General features: G+C 63.3%; 3 protein-coding genes across 4 annotated transcripts; all 3 read right to left on the minus strand.

Annotated features, from left to right (window-relative positions):
• Positions 1 to 895: 895 nt before the first annotated feature.
• LOC132339902 (histone H2A.V) lies at positions 896 to 5,279 on the minus strand. Its single transcript, XM_059870524.1, has 5 exons — positions 5,076 to 5,279; positions 2,301 to 2,378; positions 1,630 to 1,743; positions 1,425 to 1,554; positions 896 to 1,217 (listed from the first exon to the last, which is right to left on the minus strand). Exons 1-5 carry the CDS (start codon positions 5,262 to 5,264, stop codon positions 1,156 to 1,158), a joined length of 573 nt encoding a protein of 190 aa, XP_059726507.1. The 5' UTR covers positions 5,265 to 5,279; the 3' UTR covers positions 896 to 1,155.
• Positions 5,280 to 7,671: 2,392 nt separating this feature from the next.
• PURB (purine rich element binding protein B) lies at positions 7,672 to 12,668 on the minus strand. The gene has a single exon (XM_059870502.1). The coding sequence runs from the start codon at positions 12,651 to 12,653 to the stop codon at positions 11,649 to 11,651; it is 1,005 nt and encodes a 334-aa protein (XP_059726485.1). The 5' UTR covers positions 12,654 to 12,668; the 3' UTR covers positions 7,672 to 11,648.
• A 1,354-nt stretch (positions 12,669 to 14,022) lies between these two features.
• Positions 14,023 to 15,518, minus strand: LOC132339906 (cytochrome c oxidase subunit 5B, mitochondrial). 2 transcript variants are annotated; one of them, XR_009489738.1, is made up of 5 exons: positions 15,363 to 15,518; positions 15,187 to 15,260; positions 14,623 to 14,722; positions 14,141 to 14,323; positions 14,023 to 14,086 (listed from the first exon to the last, which is right to left on the minus strand). XR_009489738.1 is itself a non-coding variant. In XM_059870531.1 (4 exons), the coding sequence occupies exons 1-4, from the start codon at positions 15,454 to 15,456 to the stop codon at positions 14,211 to 14,213; spliced, it is 381 nt and encodes a 126-aa protein (XP_059726514.1). In that variant the 5' UTR covers positions 15,457 to 15,518; the 3' UTR covers positions 14,023 to 14,210. The 2 variants fall into 2 exon arrangements, 1 of the variants encoding a protein (XP_059726514.1); XM_059870531.1 differs by having other exon boundaries at positions 14,023 to 14,323.
• Positions 15,519 to 16,543: the final 1,025 nt, after the last annotated feature.

The raw sequence follows: 16,543 nt of genomic DNA on the forward strand, positions 1-16,543 counted from the left end.
CGTACTCCCCCGTGGTGTCCGCATGGTGCCTCCCGCGCGCCCCGGCAGCTTGATGCGCGCGGCGGCGCACGCATGCGCCCGGAGACGGCACGGAGCGCGAATGCGCAGTGCTCGGCCCGCGGGCAGCGAGGACGGCCCCGCCCCCCGCCGCCATCTTGCGCAGACCGGCGTCGCCATTGTGCGACCTCGGGCCCGCCGGCACCGACCCCGGCCCGGCCCGGCCCCGCCTTGGCTCCTGCCCCCGGTCACAACCGGTCCCGCGGCTACCCCAGGCGCTGCGGTCCGGCGGGACGGGCCTGAGCCCGGGTACGGCCCTGACGGTGCCCTCGGCCGTCAGGGCCACTTGACGCCTGATGCAACCGGCGCCCGGTGTTGCCAGTGCAGGAGCCGGCCCCGCTGCGGCTCCCACCGCCTCCGGGCCCGGCTCGGAGCACCCCCGTACCCAGCTGCTACATCCGGGGCTCGGCCGCAGCTTGGGCAGGACCCATGTGGCCAGGACAGAGGGACGCCCAGGACTGACGGAGCCTGGCAGTCACAGACAGACTGACAGACAGCCCGGAGGGATGGACATGATGCCCCCACACAGCCAGATCTGTCTGACAAACACGCACACTCCCATTTGCTGCCCGCTGGCACCCCGGCCCAGGGACAGATGGACACCCTGTGGGCAGGACGGACACAAAAACACTCCTGTGCTGGGCCAGGACACACAGACACCTCCATGGCTGGACAGACAGAGCCGGCCATGTGCTCCCGGGAGGCGGGGGCTTGGGGAACGCCCCACCCATCGAAGATTTGCATAGTGGGCGGTGCTTGTCCCTCTCCGGTATACCGGGGAGGTCCCGACGCCCCCTCCCAAACCCCCCTCCCCTCCCACCACTGGAGACGGTCTGGATTTTTGTAAAAAATGGTTTATGGGTTCCATTTTTGTATAAAACTTGGGGGCAGCCGAGCCACTCACCCACCCCCAGCTGCCGCCCCACAGCCCACGGTGTGTCCTACTCAGAATCTAAACCCATCCCAATGCTTCCTCTACAGTCAATCCTCTATGCTCTTCCCTTCAACTATTCCTTAAAAAAAAATCCCTCGTATCCCCGAGATGTTCCTGTGCCCAGGTACAGTACGATGACGGGGGGATCCGGTGCTGCACTCCCTCTACGCCGTTTTCTGCTGTCCCTTCTTTCCAATCAGAGACTTGTGGATGTGGGGAATGACACCTGCAGAGAGAGGGGGAGAAATCCTGTGAAGCCACCTGCAGAATTCCCAAGAAAACCCTCAATTCCCCATTTTGTCAATGTCAGGCAGATCCCCCTCGGTGACAATCGAGGGAAGCAGCGAGCCCAGGTGCTCATGCCAAATTCCTGTCTGGTTTCCCACATTCCCCTCCTTGCCCCAGTGCCCAGCCCAGGCAGGACAGGGCTCACCTCCTCCAGCGATGGTGGCTTTGATCAGCGAGTCCAGCTCCTCATCGCCGCGGATGGCCAGCTGCAGGTGCCGGGGCGTGATCCGCTTCACTTTGAGATCCTTGGACGCGTTCCCGGCCAGCTCCAGCACCTGCGGGAGGGCAGGAGGAGCTGGGAATGCCCAGGCCGGGGCAGGGCAGGGGGCTGCAGAGGGAGGGGGCCCTACCTCAGCGGTCAGGTACTCGAGGATGGCCGCGCTGTACACGGCTGCCGTGGCTCCCACGCGCCCGTGGCTGGTGGTCCGAGTCTTCAGGTGCCTGTGGATGCGGCCCACTGGGAACTGGGGGGCAATTAGCAACCTCGTTAACACCCACAGCCCCCACAATGTGCATATTTACAGCCTGCACTGCTGGTCTGGGCTGCAACTCTCCAAACAGATCACTATCCAATTTATTGATTACTAGTTAATAGCTAATATTAACGTGTTATAATAACACGAGATATTGTCATGACGTATATTGTGTATCATAAAAATATAAATTGGGAAAACGTACTTGTATCTTGTATAGCATAAAATAATTGTATTTAAATCATAATAATTAAAATATAATAAGGTATATAATAAAATATTATAATACTGTATTATAACCTATTATAATAAAATACTATGATAAAATATATGTATTATAATATAAAATAATATAATAAAATACTATGATAAAATATATATATTATAATATAAAATATAATAATATAATACATGTCCCAATTAACCCTCCCATGCCCTCTGTCCCAGCTGACAGCAAACCCCCCATGACTCCACACCCTCCCAGTGCCAAAGCCCGCCGTTCTGACCCCAGAGCAGAGGTGTGGGGGTGCCCAGCCCCCCGGCCATACCTGCAGCCCCGCCCTCTGGGAGCGTGACACGGCCTTGGCCTTGGCCTTGCCGCTGTCCTTGCCCGCCTTGCCGCCAGCCTGGGGGAGAAAGGGGCCCGTTAATTCATCTAATCACTCCCTGAATCCAAACCATCTCGCTAATTCTAAGCCAGAGGGACCTGCTGCAGGATAAGCTGGCAGCTCCCTGGCAACTCAGGGCCTCTCAAACCACGCGGATTCAAGGGGATAAACAAGGGAGGTTTTCAGGGTGCAGCAGCTGCTCCCTCACCCAGGGGTCTCATCCTGCTGCCACTATTCCCAGTATTTTCCAAAAAACGCCAAATGGGGGAGAAACAGCCCAAAATCCCATGGTTGAGATTTTTTTTCCAGCAGCTGTGAGCCCAGTTTGTTTTCAGATTCGATTTCTCCACACACTGACACCGGGCAGAGCACTGTTCCAGCACATGGGAATGTGAATCCTGTGGGATTCAGGGGTAATTCCCCCTGGGAAATCACCAGGAGACCCAGAAATGGGGGATTTAATGAAAACCACGTTGGAAGGGGTGGAAATGCCAAAGCCAAGAGTTTGGGAGTTGCTGAGGAACAAGGAAGAGAGAACACGGGCTCTCCCATCCGCTGTCAGGAAATCCACGGATTCCAGGGATACGGGAAGACCCTATGACGTCATTAATCACTAATGAGAGCTGTTCCTAATGAAGGTGAGAGCCCTGGGTGACGCAGGAAGGCAGAGGGAGCTGCACCCTCCCCGTGGGAAAGACGTCAGCAACCCAAAATCTGCTCCAGGTAAAAAAAACAGGGATAAGAATCCCCAAAAACAAGTTTTCCAGCCCACAGAAAGACAAAGGAGCCTGTAAACACTCTGGATAGTCACAATCCCTGTTTTTCCAGAATATATTGATCTCACAATCCCCATCCCCTCTAAAAAGGAGGAATTTTGGCTTATGGAGAGGGAGCTGAAAGGATTCAGACACGCCAGGAGAGCACGTGGAGCACGTTAATCCTTAAAACAAGATGCTGGTTAACCTGGGCATGTCCAAGATCTGGGTCCCATCCCAGCCAGGTGGGAGTTAACACAAGGTTAAGTTCAAACATTGGAAAAAAAAATTAGTCACAAGGGGGCATTAATTAATCCCGAGGTGATTAAAGCAAGCAGAGGGCACCGGGTGAGGCCATGGGGGACCCAGCAAATCCCCTCTGTAGGCGTTACTTTCATCAGGAGAAAACATTGCTCCAGCAAACTGCTGGACCCAAGGAGGGCGTTTTGGGGGGTGGATTCGAGGGGTGGAAAGGGAGATTCATGGGAAAGGAAGGGGGAGGCAAGGGGGATTTGTGGATATTTCCTTGCTCTAGGAATAACAAGCAGCATTGGGAAAAGCACTGGCTGTTCCCACTGCTTTTATCAGCCAGCTGTGAACTCTCCCACTGCCCCAGCAGGTTTTCCAGCTCCGAGCTGCCTGCCTGAGACGTCTTCACGGGGGGGCTGACTACGAAGAGCAAGGAAGGTCTGGCCGTGGAAATCCCGAGGTTTGCCCCGATGGGAAGTTCCCCCAGCCCAGGTTCCTCCGGCTCCCTATGGGAGATATCCCACTCGTGCTGGGAGTGCGGGCTCCTGGACTCCGCCCTCCCGAGGGGGCAATCCCCAGGAATTCTCTCCTCGCCCTCTGGGTTGGGACAATCCTTGTGGCATCTCCATCCCTCCTCTCCACCACAGCCCCTCACTTGGGAGCACATTCCCGTGCTAAATCCTCCGTGGCTCTGACCCGCTGGCTTCTTCACGGCAGGCAAATTTTTTTTTTTTCTTTTCTTATTGCTTCAAACAGGATAAAACCCCTGCAAGCAGCAACTTCTTATCTCGTGCCGCACATTCCCAGACATCCCCGAGCACAAGTTCTTGGCGGCAGCAGGAGTTGCATAACCCAGCGGTGTTTCCATTACCGCGGAGGGATCGGGGCCCTCACCGTCGGCTCCGGACCCCCGCACTGAACCCCCCGAGCCCACCTGTGGATCCCCAGAACCCCCCCCCAAGCCCCCTGCGGACCCACGGAGCCTCTCCCGTGGATCTTCGGAGAACGACAGAACCCCCGCGGCTGCACAGAACCGCCCGAACCCCTACAAACCCACAGAACCTGCCTATGGAACCACAGAACGCTCCCGCCGAGCCGCGGAACCCCCTCAGCGATCCTGCCGACCCACGAAAGCCTGTAACCCACATCCCCCTGCCCGCCTTCGCTGACAGCTCCAGAGCCGGCTGGCCCCATTCCCCCTACGGGCCCACAGGAACGGGGCACCGGGCAGAGGCCCCCGTTTCTCTCCCCCGGAGCGGGCCGTTTCCCCGGGAAGCGGGCTGAGATGTATCCGCGTAACCCCGGAGGAGGCGCCGGGCGGTTGACAGAGCCAGCTCAGGCCCCTCGATCGACGTTTCCCCCACGACAGCCGCTTCCTCCCGTCCAACCGACCCGCAACTGGCACAAACCGCGGCCGAGGAGACACCGGCCGACACCGCGCCGCTCTGACAGCGCGGGAGGGCACCGGCGGGGCCGGGCTTGGAGGGCAGGACAAACCCCCTGCCCGGGAACCAGGCGACAGCGGGCACGGAGCACCGGGGGAGCGCCGGGCCGGACCCAAGGTCACGGACCGGGGCCCGGCCCCCTCCCCCCGTCCGGCCTGCGCTGACAGCGGCGCCCATTGGCGGCCCCACGGGGCCCAGCTCTGCCCGGCCGCGCTGTCCTGGCCGGCCCCCCGAGTCCCGAGCCACACTGCTGCCCCTGCCCTCACCATGGTACCGCCGCCGCCGTCCGAACCCCAAAGCCACCGCCGCGCCCGACCCGCCTCAGGAGCCGCCAGACAATGACCCGCCCGGGCGGGGGCGACGGGCCGCGCCGCGTCGGCACCAATCACCGCCTCCCATACTAGTTTGAACATCCCGCGGTGCCCAATGGGCGAGCCGCTTCTTTTCCCGTCCATCACTGGCTCCGCCCCGCGGCTCGTTTAACGGCTGTGTTGCCTTTGCACACGGCACACAGCGGGGTGAGGGCGGGTCGCGCTCGCGTCGGTGACATCACCGCCCGGCGAATAGCAATAACGAGCGCCGCCGTGGGAGGCGGGGTTATAATGATGAACAGCTGACTGAGTCAATCGAAAGGGGGTACTGTTTCCCGCCCATTCCATGGCTCCGCCCCGGGTCGTGTTTGTGTGAGGGAGCCGGGGGTGGGGGGCGGGCCGTGAAGGGAGCGCGGGGGTCTGGAGGCTCCGGGGGCTTCGCTCCTGTGGTGGCCCGCCGCTGCTCGGGGCTGAGAGAGGACAGCCAGGCCTCCGGTGCCTCTGACCCTCCGTGTGTGTCTCTGGGGCACTACACACATAGCCCAGCGCTGCCCCGTAGGATGAGTGAGGAGGGCAGCGGTCGTGAGGTAACACGGACCCCGCCGCCCCGGGCCGGACTGGGGGCTGGGGCGGACCCTGAGAGGCCGGAGGGTCTGCCGGTGGTGACAGCAGCGGTCAAGTGTGGCCAAAAAGCCCAAAAAGTCACAGCACTGTTGGGGGGAAGCGGGCCCCTTTTCTGAGCAAACATGTCACAGCGAATAAAACCTCAGTTCCTCATGACGGGCCCCGTTCAGTGCCAAATGGAACCTGACTGTGGGGCGAGCTGAGCTCGTAAATGGAACCGGGGATTCGCCACCGAGGATCGGTGACAGGGAGCGGCTCGGAGCTGGTGGGCCCCGCACAGTGCAGCCCTGCCCGGGCCGGGGCCGGAGCCCGGGCCCCTCGGCCCGGCTGCCCCCGGCGCGGCCGCTGTCCCCACGGCCATGCGCTGTCCTGCCGGCCGGGCCTCAGCTTCCCTCCAGCAGCGGGCGGGGCGGAGGGCCCTGCACTGTGCCCGCTCCTCGCCGCACTGCCGGGGGGCTGCGGGCGGCCCCGCCCTGCTCCGGCCCGGGGAAGGCGGCACCTGTTCCTGGTGCCCCGGCTGTCCGGGGCTCGGTGCCAGTTTCCCTGCACGGAGCAGCGGCGAGGTGGCCCGTGCGGCCCGCGCCCTCGCTGCAGCTGCCGGGGGGCTCAGGGCGATCCCAGTCCCCCTCCCTGCCCCGGCTGCACCGTGGCCGAGCCACGGGCTGGGAGGAGCAGGAAGGCAAGGAGGAAGAGGAGGATGACGAAGGCCTTTCCCGGGGTGCCTGCCCTGCCCCGTCAGTTTTCCCCCGGCACCGGGCAGGGGGGCACCGCGCATCCCCCGGCCCTCGCTGCAGCTGCCGGGGAGGCTCAGGGTGCGCCCACCCCTCCTGCCGCAGCTGCTCCCGGCACCCCGGGAGTGCCGCACCTGCCCCGGGCAGCAACTGCCGCGGGCTGCGCCCCCCCGGGCTCCATCCCGGGGCCCCCCGGGGCCCCTCCAGCTGTCCCCAGCTCCGCCGACCCCCGGGGCCAGCCGGGGGGGCCGGAGCAGCTGCGGGGTGCGATGGGGCCGGGGATGGGGCCGGAGGAGCCGCTCCCCCGGCCCCGGGGATATGCGGGACGCGGGCTCGGCGCGAGGAGGAGCCGCGGGGCGGTCGGGGGTCGCAGCGGGCCCCGGTGGCGGTGACAGTGATGGCGGTGACGGCGGCTCATGCGCAGGCGGTCCCCGCGTGTCCTCAGATGAGCCCGAGCCCGCAGGGAGCCGCAGCGCGGGGGGCGGGGGCTGCGGCACCGCCGGTGGGGACACGGCACGGGCACAGCGGGGACACGGTACACCGCCCTGGGCACGGCACCATGCCTGTGCACACGCCTGCACGCGTGACACAGCCGTGCGATGGCACACGCACCTGACACACAGCACGCAGTCGTGTGCGTGGCGTGCAACGCTTTCACATCTGCGCACACACACCTGCGCATGCACCTGCCTGAGCCCCGGCACACACACCACACACGGGCCACGCCAAACCCTGCCAGCCTTACACCCGCACACAGCAGGCAGCCATGTGGTGGCACACACGCCTTACACACACTTTACACACACACACCCACAGCAGGCAGCCATGTGACGGCACAATGCCGTATACTCACTTTACACACACCTTACACACGGAGCCGTGTGGTGGCACGCACACCTCACACACACCCACACACACGTTTTACTGTGCACACGCCAGCCTGAGCTGTGACACACAATGCCTACGCCATGCCAAACCTCCTCCCTCCCACCGTGCTGGTACCTCACACCCCCAGCTCCCCTGAGTCAGGCGATCCCCTCAGGACACCCCACGTTCCGTTTGTGCCTTCAGGACATCCTGCATGTACCTGTAATGCTGCAGGGTGACCACCCCACCCCTCACCACAACGGTGGCACCAGCTCCACCCTGCAGGGCCCCCCACCGCACCCCCAAGGAGCAAGTCGGGCCCGGGCTGGTTTTCATTCACTTTTCCGCATACTTTATTTGTTACAAACATACAATTCTTTAAATATAGACTGTAAAACTCCATTTGCAAAAATCTGCTACGTCAGGAGTGCTCGGAGCAGGAGGAGTTCGTTGCGTCGGCCTCGTCTGCGCTAGTGGTAACACCCAGGACCTGCCTCCGGCCCCTGGAGCCGCCCCGCCGGCCGCAGGGAAGGGACACGGGGGCCCCGGCCCCCCCGGCCGCCTAAAGTGCAGGTTTGCTTTAGTTTTTGTTTTTCTTTCATTAAAAAAATAACAGGAATAAAACTTTCTTTTTTTTTCTCTTTTCGGCAAAGGGACGTCATGGCGAGCGCTCGGGGAGGGAGGCGGCGCTCCCGGGATCTGCTGCTCCGAGGAGGATCCGGTGCTCGGAGGAGGATCCAACATTCATAGGATCCAGTTCTCAGAGGATCCAGCTCTCCGAGGAGGATCTGCTGCTTGAGAAGAACCCAGCTCGAAGAGGAGGGTCTAGTGTTTGGAGGATCCAACTCTCAGAGGATTCAGCTCTTGGAGGATCCAACTTGGAGGAGGATCTAGCACTCAGAGAAGGATCTGGTGCTCAGAGGACCCAGCTCTTGGAGGATCCAGTTCTTGAAGGATCCAGCTCTCGAAGGAGAATTGGGCACTCAGAGGATGCAATTCTTGGAGGACCCAGCTGTCAGCGAATCCAACTCTGGGAGCACCTGGCTCTTGGAGGAGGATCCAGTGCTCTCCCCACCGACGCTGTCCCAGCCCCGTGGCTGGGCTGCCCTGTTTGGAGCTGCTCTCAGCCGCTGCTCTGAGGCCAGAGCCCCCGGGGTGGGATGGGGCTCCAGGCCGTGCCGTGCTCCTCCCCGGCCGTCCCGCCCGGATCTGGCTGCTCCCGCCAACGCCCAGCCCCGGCTCCGCGTGGCTTGGCCCCGGCGCCGCTGGCTCTACCGGCTCCGCGAGGATGAGGAGGGCGATGGCCTCGCCCTGCAGGAACATCTGGGAGCATCCACGGAGCCCACGGGATTTCCCACTGGGAATACCTGCTGAGCTCCGTGGTGCACCACCCTGCATACCCCCAGTGCTCCCTCAGCTGCTCTTTTAAAATATTTTCCAGTTTTTTTGCAATTTTTTTCCACATTTTGCTTTTTTTACGAGGCCAGTGAGGGGTTGGGTTGGTTTTGTCACCAACATGAGGAGCTGTCACTGGCACAGCTCCCCAAACCATCCCCCACTGCCCCCAAGTCACCTGGAAACAAGGCAGGAGAATCCGAATTTTCTTCTGAATTTTTTAGGGCAAAAAGAACTGAAGCTGTTTGAACTTGCCCTGGAAGCACCACCCGCTCCAGACCCAGCCATTTGGGGTAATTTCCAGTGGGTTTTGGGGCACTGTACAAGACTTCCAACATTCTGTCTGTACAGCCATCATCGCGTTCTCCATCAGCCCCTCTGGGGCAGCAAAGCTGGAAGTACCAGGAATTTGGGATATTTTCCCCCCTATTTGTGGTTTAAAAATAAAAATTAAAAAAAAAAAAAAGCAATTTGCCCATTTTCTACAGAATTCAACCCAAAACCCAACCGAATCTGAGCTATGTACACACAGCCATGTCTATACACACAGAGATGGGAAGGGGGTTCCGGGGAGATGCCGGCGTTGTCCCGCTTTCCTGGGAAACACCCAACTCCTCCTGGGGGGCTCCAAGAGAAAAAAACCCCCAAAACTGCCCCCCAGGATCCCCTCTCCCATGGCCGCTCCCCTCGCTCCAGCTGGCACCTCAAATCCCCTTTTTTCCCTATTTTATCTCATTTTGGCTGTTTTTTCCGCTGTCATCCTCCGACGTGCTTTGCTCTTCCCACCCAAATGGAGCTGTGGGAGGTTGTGTACATGGATCCAGCGCTGCTCTGGCCAGGAAAGGCTCCCTGGGCCAACGCCGGGAACTGCTTTTTTGGGTTTATTACTGGATTTTGGTGGTTTTGCCTTTTTTTTCTTTCCTCTTCCATGTATTTCTAGCCAGCTCCTCAGAGCTGGGCCGGGCCGGCAGCAATTCCGCCGCTCTCCCAGAGTAGAAATAAGGCTAAATCACCGCAATTCAGCCAAAAGAAAGAAACCCAAAGGAATATATATATATTTTTATATATATATATATATATATATATATATCTCATCCTCTTCAAAAATAAAAGGAGAGGTCCCGCGGCTGGACGCCGGTGAGTCCCGCGGAGCTGGGAGCGTTTTTCCCCCAAATCTGTCGTCGCCGTCGTGGTTTATGGATTTTCTCCGTGGCAAAGAACACAGGACCAGGAGGATGGGTGGATACAGCAGGAATTCACCGGAAAGAGCTGCCTGAGGGTACAAAATACAGTACAGGACACATCGGCCATCGAGGAAGGACTATTGCTCCCGAGTGAGTGAGTGAAGGATCCGGGTCCTTTGCGACGGAGAAGGCTTAAAAACCGGATAAACGGAAGAAATTGGCTTTAAAAATCCCTTTAAAAAGAGCGACGGCAGCGGGAGCGCCGGGAGCAGCGGGATGGGGCCGGGGGCCGGACGGACGGACGGATGGACAGCGGCGTGGGGGGTCCCCCAGGGGTCTGCGGCTGTTCCTCACTTCCCAATAAATATGGAGAGAGGGAGATGCCGGATCCGTGGTAATAAATTAAGGAGGCAGCTGACTGGGCTCCCAAAAATGGATTAAAAGGAAAAAAAAAAAAAAAGAAGAGTCCTAGAAGTGGTGAAACCGTTGGAGAAGAAGAGGCAAAACTTTGGAATGAGAGCGATGGAGTTCAGAGTTATGGGAAAACGGGGTGAAAAACCGGAATTCTGTACAGGGCAGGACTGAGCCGAGGGAGTGAAAAAGAATTTAAAAAAAAAGACTATTTGAAGAGTGGAAAAATGTGTTTAATAGGAGGTGGCTGGAGGGACCAGGCGGTGCCAGGGCCGGGCCCAGGGGGGCAAAAAAAGACAAAAGGAGGCAAAAAATAACAATAAACCTCCAAAATCCACCCCCAAGGTGCCGGGCCGGGCGTGGCCACGGATTTGGGGTAGGAAAATCCAATTTGGGTGAAGCCAAGGGGCGGATTCCGGCGGGTCCTGGTGAAACGGGGCCGGAGGCGCCTTATTTGGAGAGAAGGGGAAGATGGTTTGCCCCGTCGAGTTTTTCCTTGTGCTTTGTGCCGGCGCCTCCCCCTTCCCGGCGGGAAACGGGGAGGGGGGAAAAACGGTCAGAAATCGGCAAAACCGAGGAAATCTTCCCTAATTGTCAGGGAGCCGCCACCTCGGGGCGGGTTCCAGTTCGGGCGCCTGGAGTTTGCATCCCGGAAAAAAAAAAAAAAAAAAAAAAACACAACCATAAAACCAAAAAGAAACCCCCCCATTAAAAAAAAAAAAACCACAACCAAAAAACGTGGAAAGAGGAGGAAAGGGAAAAAAAAAAAAAAGGAAAATTAAGGGAAAATCACAAGCCGAGGGAACGGCCGTTGGTCCAAGGTGCCTCCGCTGCCCCCCCCGCCCCCGGCGCTGCCGCCGCCGCTCGGCTCCGGGGCCCTCGCGTGCTGGTTTTGATGGGGGGGGCACCGGGAGCGGAGGGGCTGCGGGTGACCCCCGTCCCCCCCCAAAGCAGCGAGTCCTGGGGTCCGGGGGTCCCGTGGTGGGAGCCGGGGAGGGGGCGGGGGGCCGCGGGCAGCGGCACGGTCAGGCCGGTTTCTCTCTCTCCGGTGGCGGCAGGAGGGGGGGCTCGGGGGCTCGGGGACCCCCGCGCCCCACCGCTGCTGGGGGGGGACTCGGGGACCCCTTCGTCCCGTTGCTGGGAGTGGGGACTCGGGGGGTTTGGGGACCCCTTCACCCCGTCGCTGGGAGGGGGAAGGGGGGTTCAGGGACCCCTCTGCCCCGTCGCTGGGAGGGGGGATTGGGGACCCGTTCGCCCCGGGCTCGGGGGGGGGTGGTGGGGGGCCGGCGTCGGGGTCGAGGGCTGGGGGGATCGGCTCAGTCGTCGTCCACGTCGTCGCCGTCGGAGTCGTCACCGGCGCCGCTGCCGCTGCCGGGTCCCGGCGGGCCGGCGCGCCGGTCGTAGAGCTTGTCCCGCTGGCGCTCCTGGATGTCGCGCATCTCCTCGGCGTAGCGGCAGAAGGCGCCGCCGAACTTGGCCCAGGCCTTGTAGGGGACGGTGATGGCGTTGCGGTAGGACGGCTTCACCTCGCTGACCCGCAGGAACACCCCGTACTTGTTGCAGCCCACGTCGAAGAAGAAGCGCTTGGAGTCCACGGTGATGGACGTGCCCTCGGGCAGCTCCCCGTAGAGCCCCCCGCCGCCCGGGCCGCCGCCGCCGGGGCCGCCCAGCTCGTCCTCCTCGCCGCCGTAGTCGTCGATGAGCTTGGCCAGGGCGTCGCGGAACTCGATGAGGCCCTGGGCGGGCAGCGCGATGGTCTGGCCGCTCTGCAGCCCGGGGGGGCCTCCCGCGAACCCCCCCGGGCCGCCGGGGCCGCGGTTCACGGTCTGGCGGATGCGCAGGAAGCGCCCGCGCTGGTTCTCCTTCAGGTCCAGGTAGTACTTGCGGTTCTCCCGCACCAGGAACTCGCTCTTGAGGGCGCGGCGGGGCCCGGCGCCGTCCTCGCCCGGCGGCCCCGCGGCCTGGGCCAGCTGCTCGGGGCTGGACGGGCCCAGCTGCGCGTAGTGCTCGATGAAGTCGCCCAGATAGTCGCGGAACTCGGCGGCCACGGCCATGGAGAGCGTGAGGCGGCTCTTGGAGCCGCCCGCGCCCACCTCGGCGATCTTGAGGAAGCGGCCCTTGGCGTTCTGCTTCACGTCCAGGTAGAAGCGCTTGTTCTGGATGTCCAGCCGCTTGGACGCCAGCTCCTGCGTCTCCTGCTCAGGGCCGGCCGCGCCGCTGCCGCCGGGCCCCGCGGCCGGGCCGGCCCCCCCCGCCCCGCCGCGGGCGGTCCCGAACCCGCCGCCGCCGCCGCGCTCGCTGCCGCTGTCCCCGTCCGCCATCTTGTCCGCCCGCCCCGCGCGCCGCCCGCTTCCGGCCCCGCTGCGACACCGCTGACGTCACCGCCGCACCGCCGCCGTCACGTGCGCTGGGGGCCCCGCCCGCCGCGTCCCCACGCGCCCCCGGTGAAGCTCCGCCCCCTCCAGGCCCCGCCCAGAAACCCCCTCCCCTCCAATTCCATCGCTCCGAGTCCTGCCCCAGCTGTCAGTCACAAGGGCCACGCCTCCCATTGGTCGCTGTGCCCGGGCCCCGCCCCGCAGCCCCCTCCCCTCCATTGAGCGCAGCGCTCTGCTGCCCGGCTGTCAGTCACGGCCACCGCTGGCTCCTGTTGGTCAATGCGGCCCATGGCTCCGCCCTACGGGCTGTCAGTCACCGGCGCTAGCCACTCCTATTGGTTCCTGAAGCCACGCCTCCAGCTCCTCCCTTCATTGAGCACAGATTCCCGCCTTCCCTGCTGTCAGTCACAGCCTCCCGCGGTCCCCATTGGCCTGTGGTGCCCAAAGTCCCACCCCCAGCTGTCTCTCACCGTTACCACAGCTCCCATTGGCCAGCAAGGCTCTCAGCTCCGCCCCGGGATGCATGATGTCATGGCCAGTCAGCATGACATCATCGATGACATCACGGCTGGTCAGTGGCACTGGGGCCACACTTCGGATGGGCAGACTCCAACCTCTGCCCCGAGCCAGGTGTGAAGGGCAGAACCCGCCAGAACCCACCCTGCCCCAGGTCGGGGTGAGCTGCCCAGGGGGAGTCCTCAAGTCCAGTCCATGGCCACCCCTAAGGGACACCCTGGGACCACGCAGCGTCTCTGGGGATTGCCTGGGAACCGTCAGGGACCTCCTGAGGTCCTGTGTGGATCACCTGGGAACCTCTGGGGACCTCCTGAGGCCACCTGGGGATCTCCTGGCCCCTGGTGGGTTCTCTCAGGGCCCCCCCAGGAAGACGCAGCCCCCAGTGCCCAGCAGGATGGGTGCCCTGGGACCCTTCCAGCCCTCAGGGATGACACCCGTGGGACAGGCCAGCACACATCCAAGGGGACAAACGGCCCCAGGGGGCACTGGGGGGTCCCCTGTGTGTGTGGGGAGGGGGCTGTGATCTGTCCAGGGACTGTGGGACACCCAGGAGGGTGTGGGACCCACCCAGCCCCCCTCAGTGCTCAGGGGCACCTTTGGGAGCCCAAAGGGGACAAAGCCACCACAGGACGCACTCAGGGTCCCCCCCCCAGTCCCAGGGCAGAGGGACAATGAGACAGGGTCCCCCCACCCCAAACACTTCCCCTAGGCCACGGTGTCCCCCTCAGACCCCCCTGTCCCCTCCCCACCCACGGTGACATCCCCACAGCCCGACCCCCCAGCACAGACAGAGCCAGGCTCTCCACACAACCTCTTTATGGGGGGATCCGGGGGGGCCAACAGAGCCCCAGGGAGGGGAGGGAGGGGTCCCCCAGCCCCTCAGTGGGGCAGCTCGTGGGGGATCAGTTTGGGGGGTGGGGGTCCCCCAGCCCCTCAGTGGGGCAGCTCGTGGGGGATCAGTTTGGGGGGTGGGGGTCCCCCCGCCCCTCAGTGGGGCAGCTCGTGGGGGATCAGTTTGTAGTGGGCGCCGCAGGAGGGGCAGCGCTGGGCCTCGCCCTTGTGCAGCCAGAACCAAACCACGTAGCTGTTGTCCTCCTCACCTGGGGGGACAGTGACAGCGTGGGATGGCGGGACACGGGACAGAGGGACAGGGTGGGATGGGGACAGAGGGACACGGGACAGCCGGACACGCATGGGGGAGAGGGACACGGGCAGCATGGGATGGGGACAGTGTGGGACAGAGCACAAGGACAGAAGGGGACGGACAAATGGACAAGGGACAGGAACGGACACACGAACACCGTAGACAGGCACGGGTGGGAGGATGGACATACAGACACAGGGATGGTCAGTCACACGGGGGGCAGGACAGACACACGGACGGGCTGGGGGCACTCACAGACGCAGCCCACGATGCGCTTGCTGGACACGGAGGGCACGAGGTTGGGGTCCTCCTTGGTGCCCGCGTAGCGCTTGGGCCGGAACATGCTGTACGGGTCCTGCGGGCAGGGGAGGGCACCCCAGGCTGTGAGACCCCCAGAACCCCCCCAGAACCCCCCCCGAGGACAGCCTGGCCCCAAGAACCCCAAACCGACCACCCCAAGATGCCCTGTGCCTGAGACTCCCCACATCTGGGACCCCAGACCCTGCAGCCCTCCAAGGGCACCAAAACTGGAACATCCCCCCGAGATGACCCCCGCCACCACCCGAGCACCCCCCAAACCCCCGGGACCCCCAGATCTCCTCACTCCCGACCCCTCTGACCCCACCCCTGCCAAAGGCACCGGAACCCTGAAATAACCCGAGCTCCTCGCCACCCCCAGAACACCGACCCGCCAATCTCTGCCCCGCCAAGGCCAGCCGAATCCCGAAATCGCCCCGAAGCCCCCCGGCATCCCTTGAGCCACCCCCACCCTCCGGCTGACCCCGACCCCAGCCCCACCGCGGGCTCCCCCGCACTCACCAGCCCCTTGTTCACGGCCTCCATCACCTTCCGCTCCATCCCGGTCGCCTGCTCCTCATCGCTGGCCAGGTTCCCTGCGGGGCGCCGTCACACCGGGGCTGCACGCCCCCCGCCCCGCTCCACCCCGCTCCTCCCCGCTGTCCCCCCCGCTCCCCCGCTCCCCCGTCCCCGCTCACCGGGCACGCCGAGGTGGCGGGCGGGCGCGGCGCGGGCAGAGGCCGCGGGCAGGAGCCGCAGGGCCGCGCTCACCCGCAGTAACCTTGAGGCCATGGCGGCGAGACTGGCGGCACTTCCGGCACGGGCGGAAGCGGAAGTTACGTTGGGCGGGACGGCGGGACCGCCAGATGCGGTGGCGCGCCGGCACCGGAGCCACGCCCACAGACACCGAGCCCCGCCCCCTTGTGTGAGACCCCGCCCCTGTGGATGACCCCGCCCTCGTGTTGGCCGCGCCCCGTAGAGGCCACGCCCTTGTGCGGGCCCGGTGGTCCCGGGGGGCGGGGCTGAGATTTTGGATGGGAGATGAGACCCCCGAGGGGACAGGGACAGCCCTGGGAACAGGGACAGCCCTGGGGGACAGGGACACTCTGGGGACAGGGACAGCCCTGGGGGACAGGGACAGCCCTGAGGACAGGGACACTCTGGGGACAGGGACAGCCCTGGGGGACAGGGACAGCCCTGGGGGACAGGGACACTCTGGGGACAGGGACAGCCCTGGGGGACAGGGACAGCCCTGAGGACAGGGACACTCTGGGGACAGGGACAGCCCTGGGGGACAGGGACACTCTGGGGACAGGGACAGCCCTGGGGGACAGGGACAGCCCTGGGGGACAGGGACACTCTGGGGACAGGGACACTCTGGGGACAGGGACACTGTGGGGACAGGGACACTGTGGGGACAGGGAAAGCCGTGGGGGACAGGGACAGCCCTGGGGGACAGGGACACTCTGGGGACAGGGACACTGTGGGGACAGGGACAGCCCTGGGGGACAGGGACACTCTGGGGACAGGGACACTGTGGGGACAGGGACAGCCCCGGGGGACAGGGACAGCCCTGGGGGAAAGGGACACTCTGGGGACAGGGACACTGTGGGGGACAGGGACAGCCGTGGGGGACAGGGACAGCCCTGGGGACAGGGGCACCCCAAGGGGCACAGGGCCGATGTCCCCAGGGCTGCGGGACCCCCAGCGAGGGGTGGGGACAGCTGCGGGGAGCGTTCCAGCCCCGCCGCCCTCCGTGCCTCAGTTTCCCCTCCCCTCGCTGCTTACTCATCGCCATCGATCCCATCGATCCCCCGGGGCCGGGGGGGCACCAAAGGACCTTTTTTTCCCCCCCAGTTTCGAGGCCCGCCCCGGTGGG

Source organism: Haemorhous mexicanus, chromosome 30 (genome assembly GCF_027477595.1).
Source record: "Haemorhous mexicanus isolate bHaeMex1 chromosome 30, bHaeMex1.pri, whole genome shotgun sequence".
NCBI lineage: Eukaryota > Metazoa > Chordata > Aves > Passeriformes > Fringillidae > Haemorhous > Haemorhous mexicanus.

Coding starts and splice junctions, on each gene's coding strand:
- LOC132339902 (XM_059870524.1), bottom strand. CDS start 5,264: ATGGACGGGAAAAGAAGCGGCTCGCCCATTGGGCACCGCGGGATGTTC. Junction 2,379..5,075: donor ACGGCGGCGGCGGTACCATG/GTGAGGGCAGGG, acceptor TTTCTCCCCCAG/GCTGGCGGCAAGGCGGGCAA. Junction 1,744..2,300: donor CCCAGAGGGCGGGGCTGCAG/GTATGGCCGGGG, acceptor ATTGCCCCCCAG/TTCCCAGTGGGCCGCATCCA.
- PURB (XM_059870502.1), bottom strand. CDS start 12,653: ATGGCGGACGGGGACAGCGGCAGCGAGCGCGGCGGCGGCGGCGGGTTC.
- LOC132339906 (XM_059870531.1), bottom strand. CDS start 15,456: ATGGCCTCAAGGTTACTGCGGGTGAGCGCGGCCCTGCGGCTCCTGCCC. Junction 15,261..15,362: donor CCGCCACCTCGGCGTGCCCG/GTGAGCGGGGAC, acceptor GGCGCCCCGCAG/GGAACCTGGCCAGCGATGAG. Junction 14,324..14,622: donor GCGCATCGTGGGCTGCGTCT/GTGAGTGCCCCC, acceptor CTGTCCCCCCAG/GTGAGGAGGACAACAGCTAC.